Source organism: Poecile atricapillus, chromosome 12, assembly GCF_030490865.1.
Source record: "Poecile atricapillus isolate bPoeAtr1 chromosome 12, bPoeAtr1.hap1, whole genome shotgun sequence".
In the NCBI taxonomy this organism is placed as follows: domain Eukaryota; kingdom Metazoa; phylum Chordata; class Aves; order Passeriformes; family Paridae; genus Poecile; species Poecile atricapillus.
Genome location: NC_081260.1, coordinates 7,557,108 through 7,577,323, shown reverse-complemented (window position 1 = coordinate 7,577,323; position 20,216 = coordinate 7,557,108). Strand labels below are relative to the sequence as shown.

The window sequence follows — 20,216 nt, the reverse complement described above, 5'->3', positions numbered from 1 at the left end:
GAGGGCCAGGCTGAGGCAACTCCCGCCCGCCGCCCATTCCGGCCCCACCACGGAAACGCGCACGGCCGGCGCGCCAGGAAAAGGGCCGTTGGAGGCAGAGACTTCAGCACTGACATCTTTATTTTCCCCTCCCCTCACATACACGGCAAACGGATGCTTTTCACTGCTCTCCCTCCAACCCAACGCCTGACACGTAGGGCCCGGCTCCAGAGCAGTGCCGCGGTATCCAAGGAGAGCGGCAGACGTGGTTAGTGAGGAAGCCGTAGTAGTGAGGAGATCCTGCGCTTTTACAGATCATGTTTTCTCATGCATGACAGAATGCTCGCTGCGACACAACACCTGAACTCAAGGCAGAGATTAACAATACATCAGAAGGAGGTAGCACACAAGTCATGTCTTGGGTACAGCTGTAACAATGATGCTGAGGGGAACGGTAAGGCAAGAGCAAATAATGAAAGCATCCAACAAATAATCTAAGTAACAGAACCCACCACAAAACCTAGCTAATTCTCCTCATGTCCATGGAAGGAAGAATACAAAAAACCTAAACTAGCATTCCAAGACTGGGATATCGGGCATTCATTGCTAGTGATGTTGACAGTCCTGCTCTGCTATTTTCCCCCTCCTAGAAAAGGCACTCGGCGCCTGCAAGTCTCGTCTACACGACCTCAGAAGCTTCCCCAGGCGTGCTTCTGGCAGTGAACAGGCTTCAGGGTGCACAGACGACAGGAGGTCTGTGCAGAACGACAGCCCAGAGCATCCAGTTACAGGTGAAGGAGGGAGATGTTCTGTTAGCATTGGTACGTTTGTATGTCTACATTCACAAGTAGTATTTTCCAGAACATATTGGATTAAAATCACCTCTACGTTGGTCTCATATGTAAAAATAATTAAAACACTTATCTGCTGACTTGAAAAACTCCAAGCCTCCATAGAGAGCCATGTTAGAGAGCTTCAAAGACAAATTCAGCTGAAGAGTAATACGAACAAAGTAATACATAATGAAGCAAGTGCAAAAAGATCCTTTCCATTACATTACACTTTGCCAAATGTAACAGGTTATCATGTAGTGTTTACACAGTAAAAACTATTAGATTTTCAGAACTTTTTCACACTGCTCAGAGATATCACCAATATGTTAAATGCAAATACAGAAACTTCAAATATTCTAATAAAAATAGTGTTTTGTTTTGTTTTTTTTAACAAACCACAAGTAAGTAGAAGGCAAATATACCAGAGTATGCATAGCTTTCAAAATGTAAAGTACCTCATGAACAACTGAGTATCCTTCTTCATTTATCTGATGTAATGAATCTTACCTTAACAAGTAAAGACTGAGGGTCAACATTATTTTGGATACAGATACTCGAGAGCATAGATGGGAGAATAAAATTTAGAGGATGAAAAGTCATATAATTCTGTATGTTTAGAACACACATGCTGTGTGCTCTGAACTTCCCTGAAAACACAGTGCAACTCAGTGCATAAACTAAATTAAATCCAGAGGCATTATATTTTTACTTCTTTGAAAAAATACTGTTTTAAATATTCAATATGCTCTAAACTTTAACTTCTTTTATGGAACTATACCTTTAAATTTAGTTTTCATATGCGAAATATTTACACTTTATAAACTTGCAGAATTTCTAATAAACTACATTATATACACTTACACAAAACTTTATATATAATCCTATTGTATCTTGCAGATCAAAACTCACCACATGTACAATAATTAACAATGACAGAAGCCTCAAGCATTAAAGTATCTCCTTTAAAATAACAATATCAGAGTCCTTTACAGAGTCTAACTTGCAGTATTTCCTGGACTGCCTGAATATCATTAAACTTCTGAGAATATGCAAAATTGTAATTAAATACCAAGAGCTAAGTTTGTGCTGTCATTAGAAATGCTTGCAACTATTTGAAAAATACCTGAAAGGAACAAATTAAAGATTTACAAAAAGCCTCTGAAAGGTAGGCTTGAAACTAGAGCTCACTTGAATGTTCAATATAAGTGCACACACTATATGCAAATCTTGGATACTGAAGCCACTTATATACTTTAGAATAAATTTGCTGAACAGGAGTTAAATAGTAAAGTATAAATGTACAAGTTTTCAAAATTATTTATAACTGAGAATTTTTGTCTACTTTGGTATAAAAGCTCCTTTAAACAGGCACATTTATTTTTAGAAGACAATTGAGCTTTAATACTATGCCTATTGCTGGATATTTAAGCAATGTCTCCATGGTTCTATTTTTAATTATATAAACCTTTTTTTGGAAACATTTAATTATGTATTAATCCAAAGAACCAATACTGCCTACAGTAATAATTTGTACTGTGCTTTAGTGCTGAACAGCTAGCCCAAACAAAACTTCTCAGAATCCAGTACAACTTTCATTTTTTTTAAAAAAATAAAGTCAATTTACAATAAAAAAGTTCCTTTTATTTTGACATCTACTGAGCTATTTGAATTTTTTATTTGGAAGCATATCAGTGAAATGCCTTTAATATTTCTGTTTAAAAAAGGAAAATTTGGAATTCTCAGGTAATGAGAAAGTTTCAACACTTTTCTCTGACATCTTGCAGTAGAATTTTTCTCTCATGAACTCCACAAATGTATTCCTAATAGGAATACAGACATACCTAATTTTATACAATGCAAATATTCCTGCTGCCATTATTCTGTTCATGACATGTAAGACTGAGCATAAATTTCCTTACAGAAACATGATCTAAAATGTAATAAATTAAAGCATTCTTATGAAAACAATAAATCAATTTAATTTCAATTGTACCAGGCCTCCCAAAATAATTCTTAAAGCCTACCATAGCTATGAGTTGATTAATAATGTTTCCAGTCCATAGGTCCTGAAAGGCACATAATTGAAGAGTTGAGGTTTTTTTTTAAGTCCTCCTCAAATGAAGACAGTCTAAAATAATTTGTATTAAGACAGTCTAATGTAAGGCATTAGAATATTCCTCTTTATGCTATAGATCTATGTTAAGCACCACTTGCTATTACAGTATAGAAAGAAGCCAACATTTTTTTCAAAAATGTGTTTGTACTTGGGACACCATTTGTGAGGGAGATGTTGATGAGGCTGATGAATTGGGTATCTTAGAATTATTTGTAATCTGAAGCTCTTCAAGTCTCCTGATATAATCATCACGCAATGCAAGAAGCTCCACATAACGCTGCTCCACGGGGTTTGGCTGCTAGGAAGAGATCCATGTTAGTCTTAGCACTTCACTCCAACTACTTGTACACATGCTGCTCAAACTATCTGGGGCTTCCCAACAGGTGTAGCAAGTCATAGCTAAACAGAAATACTCATTGCTCTTACCTGAGAGCCCTCTGCCTTCCAGCTGTCTCCCCCAAAGTCAATCTTTGCACAAATAGTTTGTCCAAACTCAGTAAAATCAGCCACCACTTCCTGGGGCATATGGATTTTATTTTCTTGTTATCTAATATTGTGTGCAAGATAGTTACTCGTATACCTTGACCAAAGATTTTTTCTCGACTTTAACTAAAATGTTTTAGAGTCCAGAAGCCAAGTATCTCAGCATCTTCCCTGTCACAGTATTTAGCCGGATTGTTTTAGCTACACTGATCAGATTAAGATCCATGTCTTTAGCTTAAATAATTTCTCTCACTGATGAAATTTACTTGAGTTTTTAAGAGTAAATTTGCAACTTAGTGTAAATAAACAAGTGAAATAAAAACTTTATTCATGAATTCTCTAAGTAAACTTGCATGTGTTTAAAATCAACTGCTCTGGCTTTCAGGAGATTACTCAGAAAGAGCCTCTTAACTGTTTCCACTTCGAGCTTAACTTCCTTTTCAGAGTAATGAAACAAATGGAAAAGAACTATTAGAAATGTCCAAAGCAGAGAGAAAGCCTAAAGTTATATTCAACTGAATTTACCTGTCTAGAAGATGTTGCTGTTTCACAGTTAACTGCCTGTAATTCAAAGCTTATCAGCAGTGGAGTTGCAGCAGCAAATGGTTAACATCTCACCAATTCAAAACCAGTTCAACCAGCACTCTGAGGTGCACCACTCACTATGCACCCATATGAGGATCATGATGAATGCTGAGGGAACTGTTGAAGTTGGATCAATGCTGAATGTAGGTACTAAGATAACTGGTGATGTAGAATACCAGTTTTGCTAGCAGAACATATTTCTAAAGAATGGCATTAAGAAAGGTCATTAGAAAAAAGTGGTTTAGGCCACATGTTCATTATTCACTTGCTTAAGCGAAGATAAAGCATAAATTTCATGTGCAGGAAAAAAAATTGTGTTTTGTGTACAAAAATGGTGAAAATAAGGCAGCGTGGAATACCGTCACTTTGGTTTGCATTTCTAAGGAGAAACTCCTGCTAAAAAGCTACCCCAAATAACGGCAAATTGCATTTTTAAGTGGATCTACAGATAATTTACATGTCTTACAATCCTTCACTTCCTAAAATAAATCTTTATATCCACCTTTTGCAAAACACCCTCATCTTTCACAACAAGTAACGAAAGCTTTACAACCAGAACTTCCAATTCCAATAGGCAATGTACTTGTAAAAAGCCATAGCAAACTGCCAGGCTTTCCTGAAGCCTCTAAAGTGTTGTAAATAATACAAGAAATCAGCTGTGGAAAAGGAAGTGTATTGCTTGAGAACTACAGACTCATTCCAAGGGCTGGACTGTGAAGACTGCTTCTGTCAAACAAACTGCTCCTCTATCTTCTCCTACTCAAATCTCCACAAGCTGTTAAAAAAGACAAAAAATTCTCTGTACACAATCTTTATGTGCCACATAGCTGAGATTTCCAGCAAGACTGTAACAAACACTGAGTATGGATAAAACATAGATTAAAACCAAAGAACTGAACTATGTGTCACTTGATAAAAGCATTTCTGGGCTCCCAATCTGATCCATTTGTATAATTTTCAATAAGAGCTTTCATCCACAATATAAACAATGCTGGGTCATCAATGTTACATAAAAAATTAAATCTTACCATCAATACATATAGCTTTGAAAGAGAAAGCATTCAAAAGGTCATTTCATTTGTAAATTGTTTCATACCCTCTCTCAGCAAATGCAGAAAGACCAAGCAAATGCTTTTCTGTTGCTAACACCCCAACTCGTCAAGGATCAGCAAGCCCCATTTCTAAACACTGTCATTCAGGATTCAGTAGCATCAAATGCCCTTAGACATGTGTCCAAGAAAAAGGGCTAGAAAGAGCTCAAGGATGACTTGCTACTAAACAGGGAAATAAATTCAATTAGCTAAGAGAGAACTAAAATCATTACTTTCACTTTTTTTCCTCCATCTTTACAAATATAAGATTAAAAACCTGAATAGATTACTGCTCTACAAGTCAGTTAGGACACAAAATCCTTATTTCCAATGTCTAACAGCATTTTTGTTATGTTATAGAGAATTTACTTACTTGCTGCCGAATCCTTGGGTTCCACCTTATGTAGTAATTGACCCAGAGCTCTAAATGCCGCATGCTGGCTACTGGATAGAGTGCACGATTTAGCTCTTTACTATAAAAAGGATTGGTGTATTTAGATTTTTCACTGTTTATCAAAGACCATAACGATAACGTTTTCTCAGTCACTTTCTAAAATGAAATTGAAATAAGAACAGTAAATATTTGCATAGAAACAAGAAATCCATCATAGAAGCCACTGTTACATTCTGAAACTAGTACACTTCTGGCTTACTTAGAATACATTACTTAGAATTACTTAGAATACACGCATTAGAGAGATTCCAAACCCAGTGCTTTACAAGTATTTTAGAGACTGCATGGCACTATTCTATAAGAAGAAAGCCAGTTCAAAATCACTGTCTGATTTTCACCTAGATCACCTAGAGTTAAGACAGCAATGCAATGACACGATCAGTGGTTTAACTAACCTCTTTTTCTCTGACAAACTCGCTGTTATACAAGAAAGTGCCAAACCGGCAGCTGTACAAGTGATCCAGGATTGTAATCAGGAACTGCTCGTTGAATTCAAAGGCCGTAGGAAACTAAAACCAGGAAAGACAAGCTCACTGTTTACATGGAAAATGCAGGGGGGTATGCACATGTCCTGGTTAAAAGGCTAAAGGCAGAATTCAGAAGTGTGGATACATCTACAAATAATTTTTAAGGCAATACTTTCACGTACTTTATAGCAGACTTAAGTATTCCAATGACACAAGGTGTTCAACTTTCTCAAACTAGCCACTGAAAAATCTCTTCTCAAAATGTTATACTGACCTTTAATTTATAAAAAGAATAAAATACAGAATGGTTACACATACACTTTTACTAGCAAGACAGAGTAAGATCTCTTCAGTGCATTCTTACAGTTCAGTACCATGCAGGAAAATAAAGGTCCTGATCCTTAGCCCTAAATGGACTAAGTTCACTGCTTTGTTTCACTACTTACTGCCATTACAATGTTTAAATCACAGTACTCAAAAGCTCCCTAGCTTTTTAAGCATTGACAAAACAGCATGTGTCCCTGCAGTTCAAGGGACAGTTTCACAAAATGGTCAAATAAAACAACAGACCCCATTAAGACAGTTGGGTGCAATTCCTGTTAAAGCTTTCTGCCGGGTATGAAACATCCCTCAGTATGTGTCTGAGAATCACGTATCCAGGAATACCAGCCATGCCTGCACAGCCAGTGCCATGACCAGCAACATAGCCACAGCCTGTATATCACTTTCACAAAACTAAATACACTCTTTTTTACTACAGGTCAGAGCAGAGGGGTATGCTGTCTTCTTATTCTTTTTTCAAAAAATAAAGATGTAGAGTTTTAATTCAGTAATCTCTTCAAACTGTTACCTTCTTAAGAACAACAAAACATACCTGTTTAGACATCTGCCACACACAATCAATAAACTGGAGAAAGATGGGTGATCTGTCTGCATCAGCATGATTTTTATCGCCGTGGCCTATTCTCTGAAATGAAGCAAAGAAGCCTCCTCTTAACTGAAACATGCTGTTTTATGGCAACAGAAATTATTTGGTATTAGAGCATTAACTCTTTTGAAATATAGCAACCCACTGTTATAATTTCAAAATTAGTTACTGCACCAAGGAGGAGAGATTCAGATAAAAACAAATACTGCAAACCTGTTCCAAATAAGTCTGAAAAAAATTCCAAACTGATAACTGGTCCTGTTATAAAAACCTGCTGATTATTAGACGAGCAGAACTGTTGAAGCATCCATTACTTAACAAATAATGAAGACATATTCTGAACTATATTTACATGGCAAGTCTGTCAAAACCCAAGTTGCATACTTTGTCCTCCTTTTTGTTTTAAGCCACTGCAGGAGCTAGATCATCAAATTATCCATATATAACCTTCTCTTTCTCCTCCACACTTGAACCTTAACATTCACCCTGATAGAGCAGGCAAACATGAAGATCAAAAAAACATTCATGTTCTTGACACAAAATTAACAGATTCCTAAAGTTTGGGTGAGCCCCTTATTCTGAGGTGCCCAAAGTAACAATCAAAGGCATTTGCCCCACAGACAAAAAATGGATTTGGTAAAAGCTGTTTACTTCCTTTTAGCATTTGATACCTGAGAACAGGTAAGAGATTCAGGGAAAAAGAGTTTCAATTAATTCCATAATTCTGTTTGAATATACTTGCTGGAGGGAAAAATATATGTAGGTATGTTGACCTAAGATGATGTCTATCTGCCTGTAAAATAGCAAGCTTAATGCCTCAAGGACATGCTCAAATCCTAAGAGCAGCACACCACTCTGTACAATGGCTTGCAAGACAGTTTAAAATAATAGCATTGAATGGGAGGAAACAGAGGGAGATGACAGACTGCAGCTGAACTCAACCAACAGTAACAAATTATTAGAAAAGGGCTATAAAGAAGAAAATTGGCTTCCTTGCTCTTCAGTTTTCATGGTTTGAAATACTTGTTATCCATTAAGAGTCATATATATGGTTTAATAAAGGAGTGAAAGTCTGTCCACTTCCACTATAGTTAGCAGTTTCAGGATGTCTGACTATCTTCCATCTATAATTATGTCTCATATTTTAATGCATAATTAGAATTAAATTCAACATAAGCAAATTTATCATCTGGAGAGTGCACTAAATTCACCACACAGAAAAGTTGGGGAAGGGAATTCCTTTTCAACAAGAAAACTTATTGCTCACCTCATTTGATATAAAATATGGAGAGGAACTAATAAGTAGTCTACTATTTGGTATTAAGTAATAATTATATTAAATAATCCAAACTGCAACCCTGGTATCATAAAAACATTAAGCCTGTGCCAACCCAGACAATGTAAGTAGCACTCTACTCTTCAACTCCCTACTAAAGGGAAAATGAAAATGGTTTCAGAGATGAGGTTCAGGAATTGCTCTAACTGCACTAAGTGTCTAGTTCTCATTATTCAAAGTCACAATTCTATCAATTACCAAGTTAAAACAGAATATGAATGATCAAAATATTTTCTGCTTGCATTATAATTTTTTATCGTAGAGTAGTTGAGGTTAAAAAAGACCTTTGAGTCCAACTGTTAAACCAGCACTGGCACATCCACCACTAAGCCATGCCCCCCAATCAACACATCACTTCTTTTAAATCCTCACCACTTCTACAGAACACTCCAGGAAAGACTGACCTTCACTATAAGCTAAATAACCCCTCAAAATTTTACAGTAATCTTGGATTACAGCAGATGGCTAAAGAGTGGCTTCAACTGTTTCCAAAGATTGCTACTTGACTGAGCAAATTTGGAAAATAGCAATTTAAGAAAAAGCAACTACTTAAATCATTCTTATTGCTGCTACATTGTCAGACATGAACCAATGGACTGAGTGAATCATCTGAAAGGGATGCCAAGTCCTGCCTCAATATTTGGAAACAAAATCCTTTGATTACCCAACTAAAATGAATGGTTTAACAAAAATAAACATAGATTATTTTAATTTATTAAAAATTACAAAGAACACACAGATCTTTTTAAGATCTGTGTTAAACCATAACACATGCTTGACTACAAGTCAATTAGTTATACCATCTAATTTTATTTGCATCCTGACTGCTAACTTTTTTTTAAGTACAAAATAAAATATGAGAATAAAAAGTCAAGCCACTGGCATCACATTTTCCTGTGGCTGTACCAAGACAGAATACTGAAAGGTTTATAAAACATATCACTGCTAACAGACCAAAAGCAAGTACACAAAAAATGAGACTACATCAGCTATCATTCCCAACATCCAAACCTCCTAAGCCTCAAAGCACCTTTAGAATGTCATATCAAAAACTGCCACAGACTATAAGTATATGTAAATGGTGAGGTGATTTATGCAGAGATATACATGTGTTTCCAAATGACTGCAACACTCTTACACATTTGCAAATGTAAAATGGGTATGAAACACACACATAGGTATATTTTTCCATTTCTTGATTTTTTCCAGATTGCTTATTTTCTGAATTTTAGCAATATTCATATGTTTAGAATATTCCATTAGGCACATATCCATTAGGCAAAATATTCATGCAAGTAAGTTCTACTTAAGATGTAGAAACTTCTTATTGTGAATGACAAGGTTCAGCACCAACAGGGAACACTGTTGTAATATTTATAGTAAGTAACAGCAGTCTACCCAGCAACCTAATCTACTACTCCAGGTTCCTCATATAGATTTCCTGGTTAAGTGGTTAGCTGCCACATTTAGAAAAAGTTCCACCAGGACTTTGAAAAGCTTTCTAACACGAACAGGACTAACAGGATCCCTTCCAAACTCAGAATATTCTGTGAATTTTCTCTGAAAATGATTCACATACCTGTGAAACATTAAGGACTTGCTATGGAAGCAACTACTTAACCTTTTAAGCTTCTAACCTCCTGTCTGGAAGACAACTGAAGTAGAGCCAACATTACCAGTGACAGCTTCTTGGGAGCTATTATGACAAATTAAGAATATCTGAGAATCAGCACACAAAATCTCACTTAGAAGATGCTGGCCAGACTCATTCATCTGCTTCTTGTGACAGTCAAAATAGTCCAAAGAAAGAGTGATGGAAAACCTCATGTCCCAGCTTTATCTGATCTTCAGCTGAAGAATTTGAGAGGATACAATTTTGCTGCCTCATTTTCTTTGCTCCATAACCACAGTGACCCTAGCAATTCTATGCTTCTAAAAGGATGGAAAAGACAAAATATGAGTTCTCAGAGAAAGAATAGCAAGAACATTGATCAAATAGATCCAAACCCAAAAGTTCTGCTCAGTTTACCTGGAAATGTTTTAAATCTAAATTCAAAAATAATGACAGGAATTATCAAACCCTGATACAAAGTAAGCAGTTAAACACTGCAAGCTTTTCAGAAAGTTAATTCTGCATAGTCTTTGCAATCATCTTCTAACTCTTACCGATGCAAACTTGTGTCCAAAGCTTATCCACTCTTTTTGCACCAGAACTTCAAAACCTTCAATGGTTCTGTAGTAGCTGTCCAGCATGAGCATGGCCAGGGAGGTGAGCTGAGCCGTGCGGTCCCAGCCGTCACTGCAGTGAACCAGCACTGAGCTCCGGCCCGATGACACCTTGTCTGCCACCTGAATGGCCCCTGTCAGCACGAGCTGGTGAGGAGCAACACATACCAAACAAACAACACAGTTTATTTCTGCTCAAATGATAACAATAAGTTGATTTCTTTGTATCTGAATTAATGAATTAATGTTGTTTCCATTAAAAGACCTGAAAAGAGCAGTGTAGTTAATTGGAAAAGAATTTTCTAGGAGAGCAAGTGAATTTCTTGCATAAAAATAGAGAAACAGATTGCTTCCCTAATCCCTTAGTAAGATCAAATTCATCTCACAGCAAATTCTTAAAAAACATGGCAGAAAACAGTAACTTTGATAGACCAAAGAACATAAGCTTCTCTTTCAAAGAAAGAAGGGATTTACCATAGGATAGACTTTCTAAAAATTCAGTGTTATTTCATTTGACTCCTTTCTTTTTAACTAAATGACTGAATTATCTCAGCATCTGGAAAAAGAAGCTTGCGCCCTTCTAATATACTTATTTTTCAAATATTAAATTAAGATAAAAGTTTTATTAAGCCGGATTCATTACATAATACTCTATTGTTGGAGTCTGAGTGAAAAAAGTTTCAGATTACTTTTGTATAGCTGTACTTGAGGCAAAAAATTCAAAGGTCAGCTAGTAAGAACACTGGTGAATTACCAGCTTTAAGTATTTTATTTTTTCTACCAGATGAAAATAACAGAATTTACAAATAAATGTACAACATTTATTTATTTACAAAACCATATTTCACAAAATAAAATCACATACACATTGACAACTGAAGTATTTACTAATATTTCACAATGACAGTCATCTGCAGGCCTGTATTGCAAGAAACCAAAGTAAATCAGTTCTCATGCATGTAAAGCAAATCAGTCTAAGAACGCATTCTTCTGCTAAAGACTCTTAACTTGAGGCAGGCAACAAACATTCAATTCACCTCCTGTTGCTTAGTTATGAGTTTCATAACATATTCTAAGATTAGTTGGCAAAAAAAGCCAGCACTCACAGATGTTTTCTTTGTAGTCCAAGTAGTTTGATATGTTCCATGACAATTTCAAAGCTTAGCAAAAAAAGCAAGTATGATATGACATAATTAGACAAACATTTTTCAAACAATCTAGGAAAACTTACCTTTATATGTTCTAACCAGTGGGTTGATTCCAGACTTGACAACCAGTGTGATTCTTCCACATTGGGATAAACAATGTCCTTCAGCTTCTTCAAAGATTCCCGCATGACATGAATATTATGAATATCCAAAAAGAAAAGTTCTGCATTGGGATATGAATCTTCACCTTCATATCCTCCCCCAGTTGCCTACAAACAAGAAATCTGAAATTAACTTTAGTCATATAAATACTCTTTTCAACAGAGCAAGAAAGAAATGAATGTCATTTGACATGGAAATAGACAAAAGTGATAAAATGTTTGACCAAATAAATTTAATTTAAGAGTTCAGTTAAGAATAAGATACCTTGAATTTTAAAATTATGTTCAAGAATCTTAGATTCTGTCTTTAAGAGGTAAATTAACAATAACATTAAAGTTTACAGTAAACTACTTTTTCTAAAACTAAATTTTAGTGCTGAAGGTTAAACATGTATTTAGACTGTTAAAATATTAAAGAGCCACATAAACAAAAAGCCTGTTCTGCTGCTGCTCCTTCAAAACATTTCATACCACCACCGCAGAGGATGTGCCTGGTTACAAAAGGAAGCAGAAAACCCACACACATTTTAGGGCACAATGCCACTAAAAAGGAGACTTTCCAAAGATAAACATTAAATTGTTTGGGTTGGAGAAGACCTTTAAGATCATTGAGTTGAACCATTAATTCAGCAGTGCCAAGACTACCATTAAACCATGCCCTCAAGTGCTACATCTTTTAAATACTTCCAGGGACAGCGATTCAACCACTTCCACAAAAAAATTTTCCCGATATCCAATTTAAACCTCCCCCGATGCAACTTGAAGCCATTTCCTCTTGCCCCATCACTTGTTACTCGAGAGAAGACATCGACCTCCACCTGGCTACAACCTCCTTTCAGGCAGTTGTATGAAGTGATAAGGTTCCCCCTGAGCCTCCTTTACTTCACACTAAGCATCACCAGCTCCCTCAAGCTCAGACAGCTGCAAAATTGCAGCATATCCTGCAGACAACAAAAACATGCCATAAATTTGGATAAATAAAATAAATCTTTCCTTTATACGCTATTGCAGCCACCAGCTATACATCAGACAAGAGCCTAAAGCTTTTCCCCATTAATGCCACCTACAATGCTGTACAGCAGCACAGTATCTGTTCTGTGCACTCTCTTTTCTGAGATGTAGGGTTATTATAAGAGCTTCCAGGCTCTGCAGTGTAAGAAGCTATGAGTGTATTTTTCTCCTTCCTTGGAGTGTTATGAAGTCTTTGTGAGGAATGACTGTAATTTCAGCATTAGGGCTGCTGCTCTAAATAGCTCTAGACTGTGTCTTGAACTGTGTACAAGGAACACAGCAATGCGTGAGTAGCACAGCCCAAGATTTTGCTTGGACAAAATCTTCACAGCTGTTCACAAAATATTTTCAGTTCTGATCAACACTGATTTGCACTTTTTATGTCATTCTCCCTTACACCCAGAAACGTACCCAACTGTGTCTACCGCTTATTGAGCATTTCATATTTAGAGATATGAGGAGTTAATTAAAACATGTATATATCAATGTCTCTAAGACATTACCTTAAATTTTTCTGCAGCTCTTGGACAAACTCAATTTTTTTACCCCATTTGTTTCAAAGACCTAACTGACAATCTTTCCACAATGCAAACAAAAATATTACATGTTTTGCTCACGCACAAAAATTCAGTGTGCAGAGGATATTGGGATTTGTACTATCAAATGCAAACAATTGAGGCAGACCCTCAAAATATAAACCATCAAGTTAAAACAGCCCCTAGGATAGTCTCTGAAAGAATGTGTGCTATACACACAAACATAGTAACAAAGCTTAACAAACTACATTCTGTATTACAGAGAAAACTCTACAGGTACAAACATGTGCACCTAATTGCACAGAGCAAACTACCAGTATTATTGTCCCCCTTGAATTACTACTGTTATTCTTGAAAGCAACTTAACATTGGTTACACATAAACCTCTTAGATGCAAACATGTTTTGCTATTTCATATTCATTTCAGCACAAACTCTGAAGAGGGCTCATTTCACTAATCTGGTGTTTGTTTTGTTCCACAAAACTATTCAGAAGCTAGAATTCTTTCTCTCCAGATAAGCACATTTATCATTTCACTCAGGTCTCAAACCCTCTTGAGCTCAGCTCTCATGCTCCTTGCTGTGCAGACACGCACCTCCACTAGTAAGTACTGAAGAGCATGTCTCCCTCATTTGTTTGAAGGTCCATGACTAAGTGACTACAACCAGGTGTGACACATCCTCTTATGACAAAAGCATTAAACTTGTCTCCTTCACCACCATTCCCTAACATGGTTTTTGCAAAAACAGATGGAGCACATCCATGTATACTATGCTCCGTGTCAAAAACAACACTGACAGAGTGTACTAGCATTATGTGAGCTTGCCTAAATAATCTAATCCTAAACAGAGTTGACAGGGAAGCAGAAGAATCAATCCACAGGCACACCTTTTCTTCCTGAAAGGTTAGAGGACGTGATTTTTCAAGATCTGTTCCAGCCTGGGCTGAGATATGATTCTGATCCCATTTGGGTTTTGATCACAGATAACAAAGAAAGAGTCACCTTACCCAATGAAAACACTGTTTTTGTACTTAGCAACTTAGCAACTACAAGCACCTGGGGAAGAACAAAAGGTACCAAAGTATCCATGATCATACCCATACTACTGTTTAGAGTGCAAGTACCCAAACTAATTTATTTATCACTTTCTCTTTATTTGCTGGATGCCAGGATAGGTCTGAAGTAGTCCATGTAACGGTTAGGAAGACCCATACAAAGGATGCCTGTCAGTGGGCTTGGCTTTATGCACACATCCTTTCTAGGACGGAATTTTCCCAGAGGATCTGCAGGTTGCTCAGAAGTGGCCTGTCATTCCAACGGGGGCATACTCTACAGCCCAGCCTACAGCTACCTCCCAGTGCAGAGTGGAGTCATGCCTGACTTCAGTCCCATGCTAAGATCTGTGCTTGGCTAAGAACAGACACAGAAAAGTGTGTCTGGAAATCCACATATGGTCTTGAAACTCTGCTTAGGGATCTACCTTAGACACTCATGTCCTTTCATGACCTTGAGCCTCAGTGGTTGATTATGTAAATCTATCTATATTAAGATTACTATTATTCTGTGAGGTTTCCTGTGAAGGGAAGACTTCAAAGTAAGTGTCCTTCTCATTCCCTTCAAAAATAAGACATTAGAAGCATCTGTTTACCTTGTTTGCAACTGCATTGACATTGGGCCTTGCATCATAGATGGTCAGTTTGGAGATCTGCCCATTGGCCTCCCTGATGATATCAAGGTATCTTTCATCATCTTTATTCCGCTTGCCACTCATTCCAACCAGGGGCTGACTGCAGCGCATGATTACAGCTTGGGTCTCTGGATGAATCCATGAGAGAACCTGGTTACATGGCAAACACACAGCAAAAAACCCTTATTTTCGTAAAAATATCATAACTTAAATCTTAAAGCTATATTCTTTAAAATACACAGTATGAAAATGAACATCTTTCATTTCTTCAAAATACAATCCCTTGACATCTCAACTGCTTCCTAGTCTCATAAAATTTAATAATAATCTTCAAAAGAGCTCTCTTTCATATTTAATGTTTACTGAAATCATACTTAACTATATAATCCAATGTATTTTAATATTTTCCTACAAGTCTTAGGTTACATAAAAAATCCTGAAAACTAAACTAATAACGAACACAGCCATCTCTGCTGAAACTAAAAAACAACTCAGGAGAATGAACTCATTGTAGAAACGGTGATTAATGGCTCCAGTTCTACATGAACAACTTTTCCCTTTTTTTGGATGGGAAAGGGAAGTTGAACCTTTCTGCAGTATCTTAAGTATTTTCTCTTCTCTTTAAAGCGCATTCTGTTCCGCATCCCTCTTTACAAAGAGGAAGCACTGGAGTGAAGTACATGCTGTCTTGTTATTCTAAGCCAGAGACAACTTGCCACAAAAGGCAGTGAGCTGCCCAGGGAACACACACATTGCCAGAGATTAAAGATAAGCAAGAAACCAAAGAAGCTGGCAAAAAATGCAAATTCATTGTTGAAAAATATTAAGAAACAGTATTCTCACCCACTCTGTAAGTTGTGGGTTACAGAGTGAAAGAAGATCAGAGTTCAAGCAAAAAAACCCCCAAAATCCAATCCTCAGAAAGTGCTCATTCCTGACGTGTAGATCAGAAACAGTATCTGCCAGTGGGGGAATAGGGGGAGGAGGGGGTGAGGATGAGTGGTTATTTCTTGATAAGAATGAAATTATTATTTAAAATTACTATTTTAATAAAATTACTGTAACCAAGGAAATTACTCTCACTGTATAGGTATACCAAAAGGTCTGTCATGAATTTTGACATGTCACACAAAGGTGACAGGGATGACAGTGCTACACTATTAGAACTATATGCACAGGTTGTGGATTACACATATGCATACATATTATAAATTATACAGATATATGTGTGTGTGTATATAGTAAATTTATAAATATAGACCTAGTCTGTCAGTAAATACCATATCTAATAAATATTTGTCATATTGAGCTGTTAATATGTTTGAAACTGAGATTCAAGATAGCTTTCCGATACTGTCTAAGAATCCAGCACATCTTCCCAGTCTGCCAAAGGGAAATACCAGTTAAAACAAGTACTGGGATAGAAATTAGTTTCTCTAGTGCTGTAAAAAGCTGATACATAAAAATTCTCTTACCTCATAGAATTTTCATTACAGAAACTCAAGAAGCCAAATGGGTTTCTCTTATTCTACAGATTAAGAAGCCCAAGAATCACTAAAGAGACTATGCATGAGGTCTTATCTTAGGACTGACAAGTAGAATTATATTTAAATGCCATATGTTGCAGGACAACATTTCTGATTACCTTTTATATGCATTCAGCAATAGTAACCACTGCACACGGCAGTATGAGGCTCATTCCTCATCAAGGGAAACTCCACTGCTGGTCACTGTTACTGGGAAAATCAAGTTAAAACCAATGAAGCTATCATGGGTCATAGTTATGGAGGAGAAATGGAAATATGGTTTGACCAAGACACCAGCTTCAAGAAGTTAAAACCACCAGCGAATCAAAATTATTTTGCCATATCCATTTCCAAAAAAAAGCATCCTCTGCATTGCGTTCAGCAAGAAGTTGTTTGGATGCAAATTAAAACTAGCTATGCCATCAGGCAAGTTCCATCACCTTATACTCACCGGAATTCTATTTCGGGACCTAAAGGCAGCAACTTTCTTGAGATCATCATCTGTTGCATTGTATGGCACGACCAAGAGCGAAGGATATGTGTCACATAGCCCATAATGCTCGTTAATGAAGGTCACTCGCCACCGTTCATTAGGCAGCCCCTAAAATGGAACATGAAGTTTTTCAATATATTTTTGGTTGAAAAAGTAATAACTCCACTCCTGAATTTTACATGACATTATAGCCACATGGCAACAATTTAACTAAGTACCATTTCAAAGCAATAGAAGCAGAAACGATTACAAGACCACACACACCAGTTCATTGCAGATGGATTCACAGTCTTAAACAGCTGCACAGCCATCTAATACCCTTATGCACACAATTCTAGCCTTATAATAAGTTTTAAAACAATGACTGAAACGAGGAGATGTATTTCTTTAACTGTGGGATTGAGGAAAGAAAATTATTCTCTCCTTCACTAACGCTCTGCTTTTCCACCTTCCCTGGTGAAGAGAGACTGTGGGGGAAGAAGTCTCACTATAACCTTTCCTCCCTGTAGCCTGATACTACTGTCAGGTTAAAAGTAAGATTCAGGGTAACTTTCTTACTGAGAAAGAACAACTCCTAGTTGCACTCTGAACAGTAAGGTGTTTCCAGAAGAAATACTGTTAAGTCCTCCATACACGCACAGTTGGGTTTGTGTGGGTGTTTGTATCTTACCTTTTTTGGGCCTTAGGCTTCTAAACCATGAACCAAAAAAACTATGGAGGGTAACAAGTTCTTATTGTTTTTTTTATTTATTGTTTTCTTATTTATTTTTTTTTAAATGTCCTAGTTTAATTACCTAACAGACATTTTAAAATGAAATATTGTCCTGTTTCATTGACATTTTTCCAAGATCACATAAAGAGCAAGGAGGAATACTGATAGACATCCACAAATTCCATAAAGTAATGCTGTTTCTAAAACAAGCTGGTTTTTTCCCTCTTCATTATGGGAAGAACAAATCCAATCTATGTTTAGGACACTATAATTACATGTTTAGCACATTCTACCTGCCTGTGCTCACTTAGCAGTGGCACATTTTAAGAGGCATCAATAACTTCCTTCAAAGAGCAAAGATTAACTTCCTGTGACATTCTAGGTTTTTTTAAAGGCTCAAGTGTCTTATTTATTTTCTTTATTTTTATTCAAGTTGCAATGTATCCTCTCCCAGCCGATAAGAGAAATGTACGGACAGTAATTCCTCTGTGCAAGTTGGGAGGTGTGAAAGCACCAGGCAATGGCAATTGTAGTAACTCACCTGTCTCCTGTATTCAGACATCGGGTTGTACACCATCCATCCATTTTCAGAAAACTTTTCTTCATTTAAAAAGGCAAAAAAAAGCTGTAAGATATAAAAGAAGTTTATTCCACCAAACTCAGACTATAAATAGCAAATATGAGAGCTCATCATCAGTTATACCCTAATGCTTGCTACAAAATAGGACTGAGTGCTCCATGCCAGCCCCACTCTCTCCATTTACATCTGGTATGAGCAAGACTATGAAGCAAAGAGAAACAACTAACAAAAAATACGTACCTGGTAATGAAAAATAATGAAAATATGGCAACAGTTAAAAAGTAACAAAAATAATAGAAATTGTAAAGGTTAACTGGTTGGATTTTTCTTGTTTACTATCAGGAGGTTGAAATGTTTTAGAATGGTTTATTTCCCATTATCACTAAATAAACTACCGCCTCCTCAACAAATTTCTCCAATAGGCACAGCTTCAATTACAAGATACAACACTGAATTTAGCATCTTGTTAGCAAAGTGGAAAAAGGTTTTAATTGCTGTTCATTGCCATTAGGAAGGAGCTGGGTTTCTGCATCCCCTCCCCAATTGATACTTACTAAGAGAAATCCCAATTACTGTAAAACTCCATGAAAGTAAAAAGTTGCCCTTGAAAATGAAACAGTTAGCTGGTTACATTACTTTCTTTTTACTTGCTTTGTTACTTGCTGTCACAATTCATTTATACAGCACAGCAGCCTCACTCAGCATTCCAGCAAGTGTCTCTTAGCTTTTACCTTCCTTCTCCTTCCAACAAATTTCAAGTGGGCTGTATTACCTAACCCACTTCTCTTCCCTTTCTTTTTTCTATAGTTTAGGATGAAAGCAAAGTAATGTTTATGTTAAGAATCTTCCTCGTTGAGAAAATTGATTTTGATGGCCTACAAACTCTTCAGATACCAAAACAAGCACGAAACAAAGTTGTTTCAAATAAAAAAAACAAAACACAAAAACAACAAAAAATTAAAAAAGAAAACACAAAAAAGGATGTGTTGTCCTGAGCTAACTGAGCAACAGCATACAGAGCAGAAACACTCCAGAGCCCATCATAGCTCATCTGTAACAAAATAGCTGAAAGTCTCCTAGCTATTCAAAAACATTAAAAGGAGAAACTGTATGATAAACTGAACATTTCACACATGCAGAAAAATCCTGTAAGCAAGAAAAAAATTTGTGGTCTAAGGTGCCATGATTCCTCCTACAAAGGTCCAGAGAAAGGCAATGCTTGAAACCTTCACCACCACCCCTGGAGAGGAGGCTTAGAATCTTAGGAAGGCTTCTGGGCAATTCTGCTCAGCCCAATACGTTACACTGCTTTAAATGCTGAATGGCTCATATCAAAACACAAAACTGAATCCCCCCAAAAAGAGATTTTCCCTCATGTAGTTCAAATAAACAAATACTTTAGAAGCATGTTACTGCTCACTCAAGATGTTTTATCTCACTAGTTTTACAAACTGGAATTTTAAATTAAGGCACTATTTTAGAGCAAGTGCAGTCATTGGCAAGTTTGCAGAAGTAAACAATGTATTCCCTGTTTTTATTTTCTGAATGTCTTTACCATTTTTAAAGGGGTAGACCTTCAGTGAAAGTAAACATTACAAATTCTTTTGACTAAGTAATCTGCTATCAGAGGGAGAGATGAAGAGATGGACATCTAACCTACCAGAAAGAAACCCACTCCATTAAAAGTAGATGCAAGTATTAAAAGTTACTTAAAAACCTGAAAAAGGTTGTTTAATTGCAAATAAGGAATACAGCAAAATGGGAATATCACTATCTGAGAAGTGGTAGATGGAACTGATTTGCTGAACTATTAATAAACAGCTACACACAAGAACCATCCCCTCCTCCCAAAGGAATTTGCTA

General features: G+C 36.6%; 1 protein-coding gene across 6 annotated transcripts in view; it reads right to left on the bottom strand.

Moving 5' to 3' along the window:
* Window positions 1-127: 127 nt before the first annotated feature.
* Window positions 128-20,216, bottom strand: part of MTM1 (myotubularin 1) — a 43,094-nt gene continuing 23,005 nt past the window's right edge. For 3 of the 6 annotated variants that reach the window (XM_058847679.1, XM_058847680.1, XM_058847681.1), the window contains exons 8-16: window positions 18,315-18,398; window positions 17,020-17,169; window positions 15,004-15,192; window positions 11,730-11,915; window positions 10,439-10,645; window positions 6,883-6,975; window positions 5,937-6,050; window positions 5,461-5,637; window positions 128-3,226 (exon numbers count right to left, since the gene is read on the bottom strand). In XM_058847679.1, the coding sequence (XP_058703662.1) occupies window positions 3,059-3,226; window positions 5,461-5,637; window positions 5,937-6,050; window positions 6,883-6,975; window positions 10,439-10,645; window positions 11,730-11,915; window positions 15,004-15,192; window positions 17,020-17,169; window positions 18,315-18,398 (1,368 nt within the window). In that variant the 3' untranslated portion in view covers window positions 128-3,058. Of the gene's footprint in view, window positions 4,772-5,460; window positions 5,638-5,936; window positions 6,051-6,882; window positions 6,976-10,438; window positions 10,646-11,729; window positions 11,916-15,003; window positions 15,193-17,019; window positions 17,170-18,314; window positions 18,399-20,216 lie in introns of all 6 variants that reach the window. The other 3 variants (XM_058847686.1, XM_058847684.1, XM_058847685.1) reach the window with 3 other exon arrangements.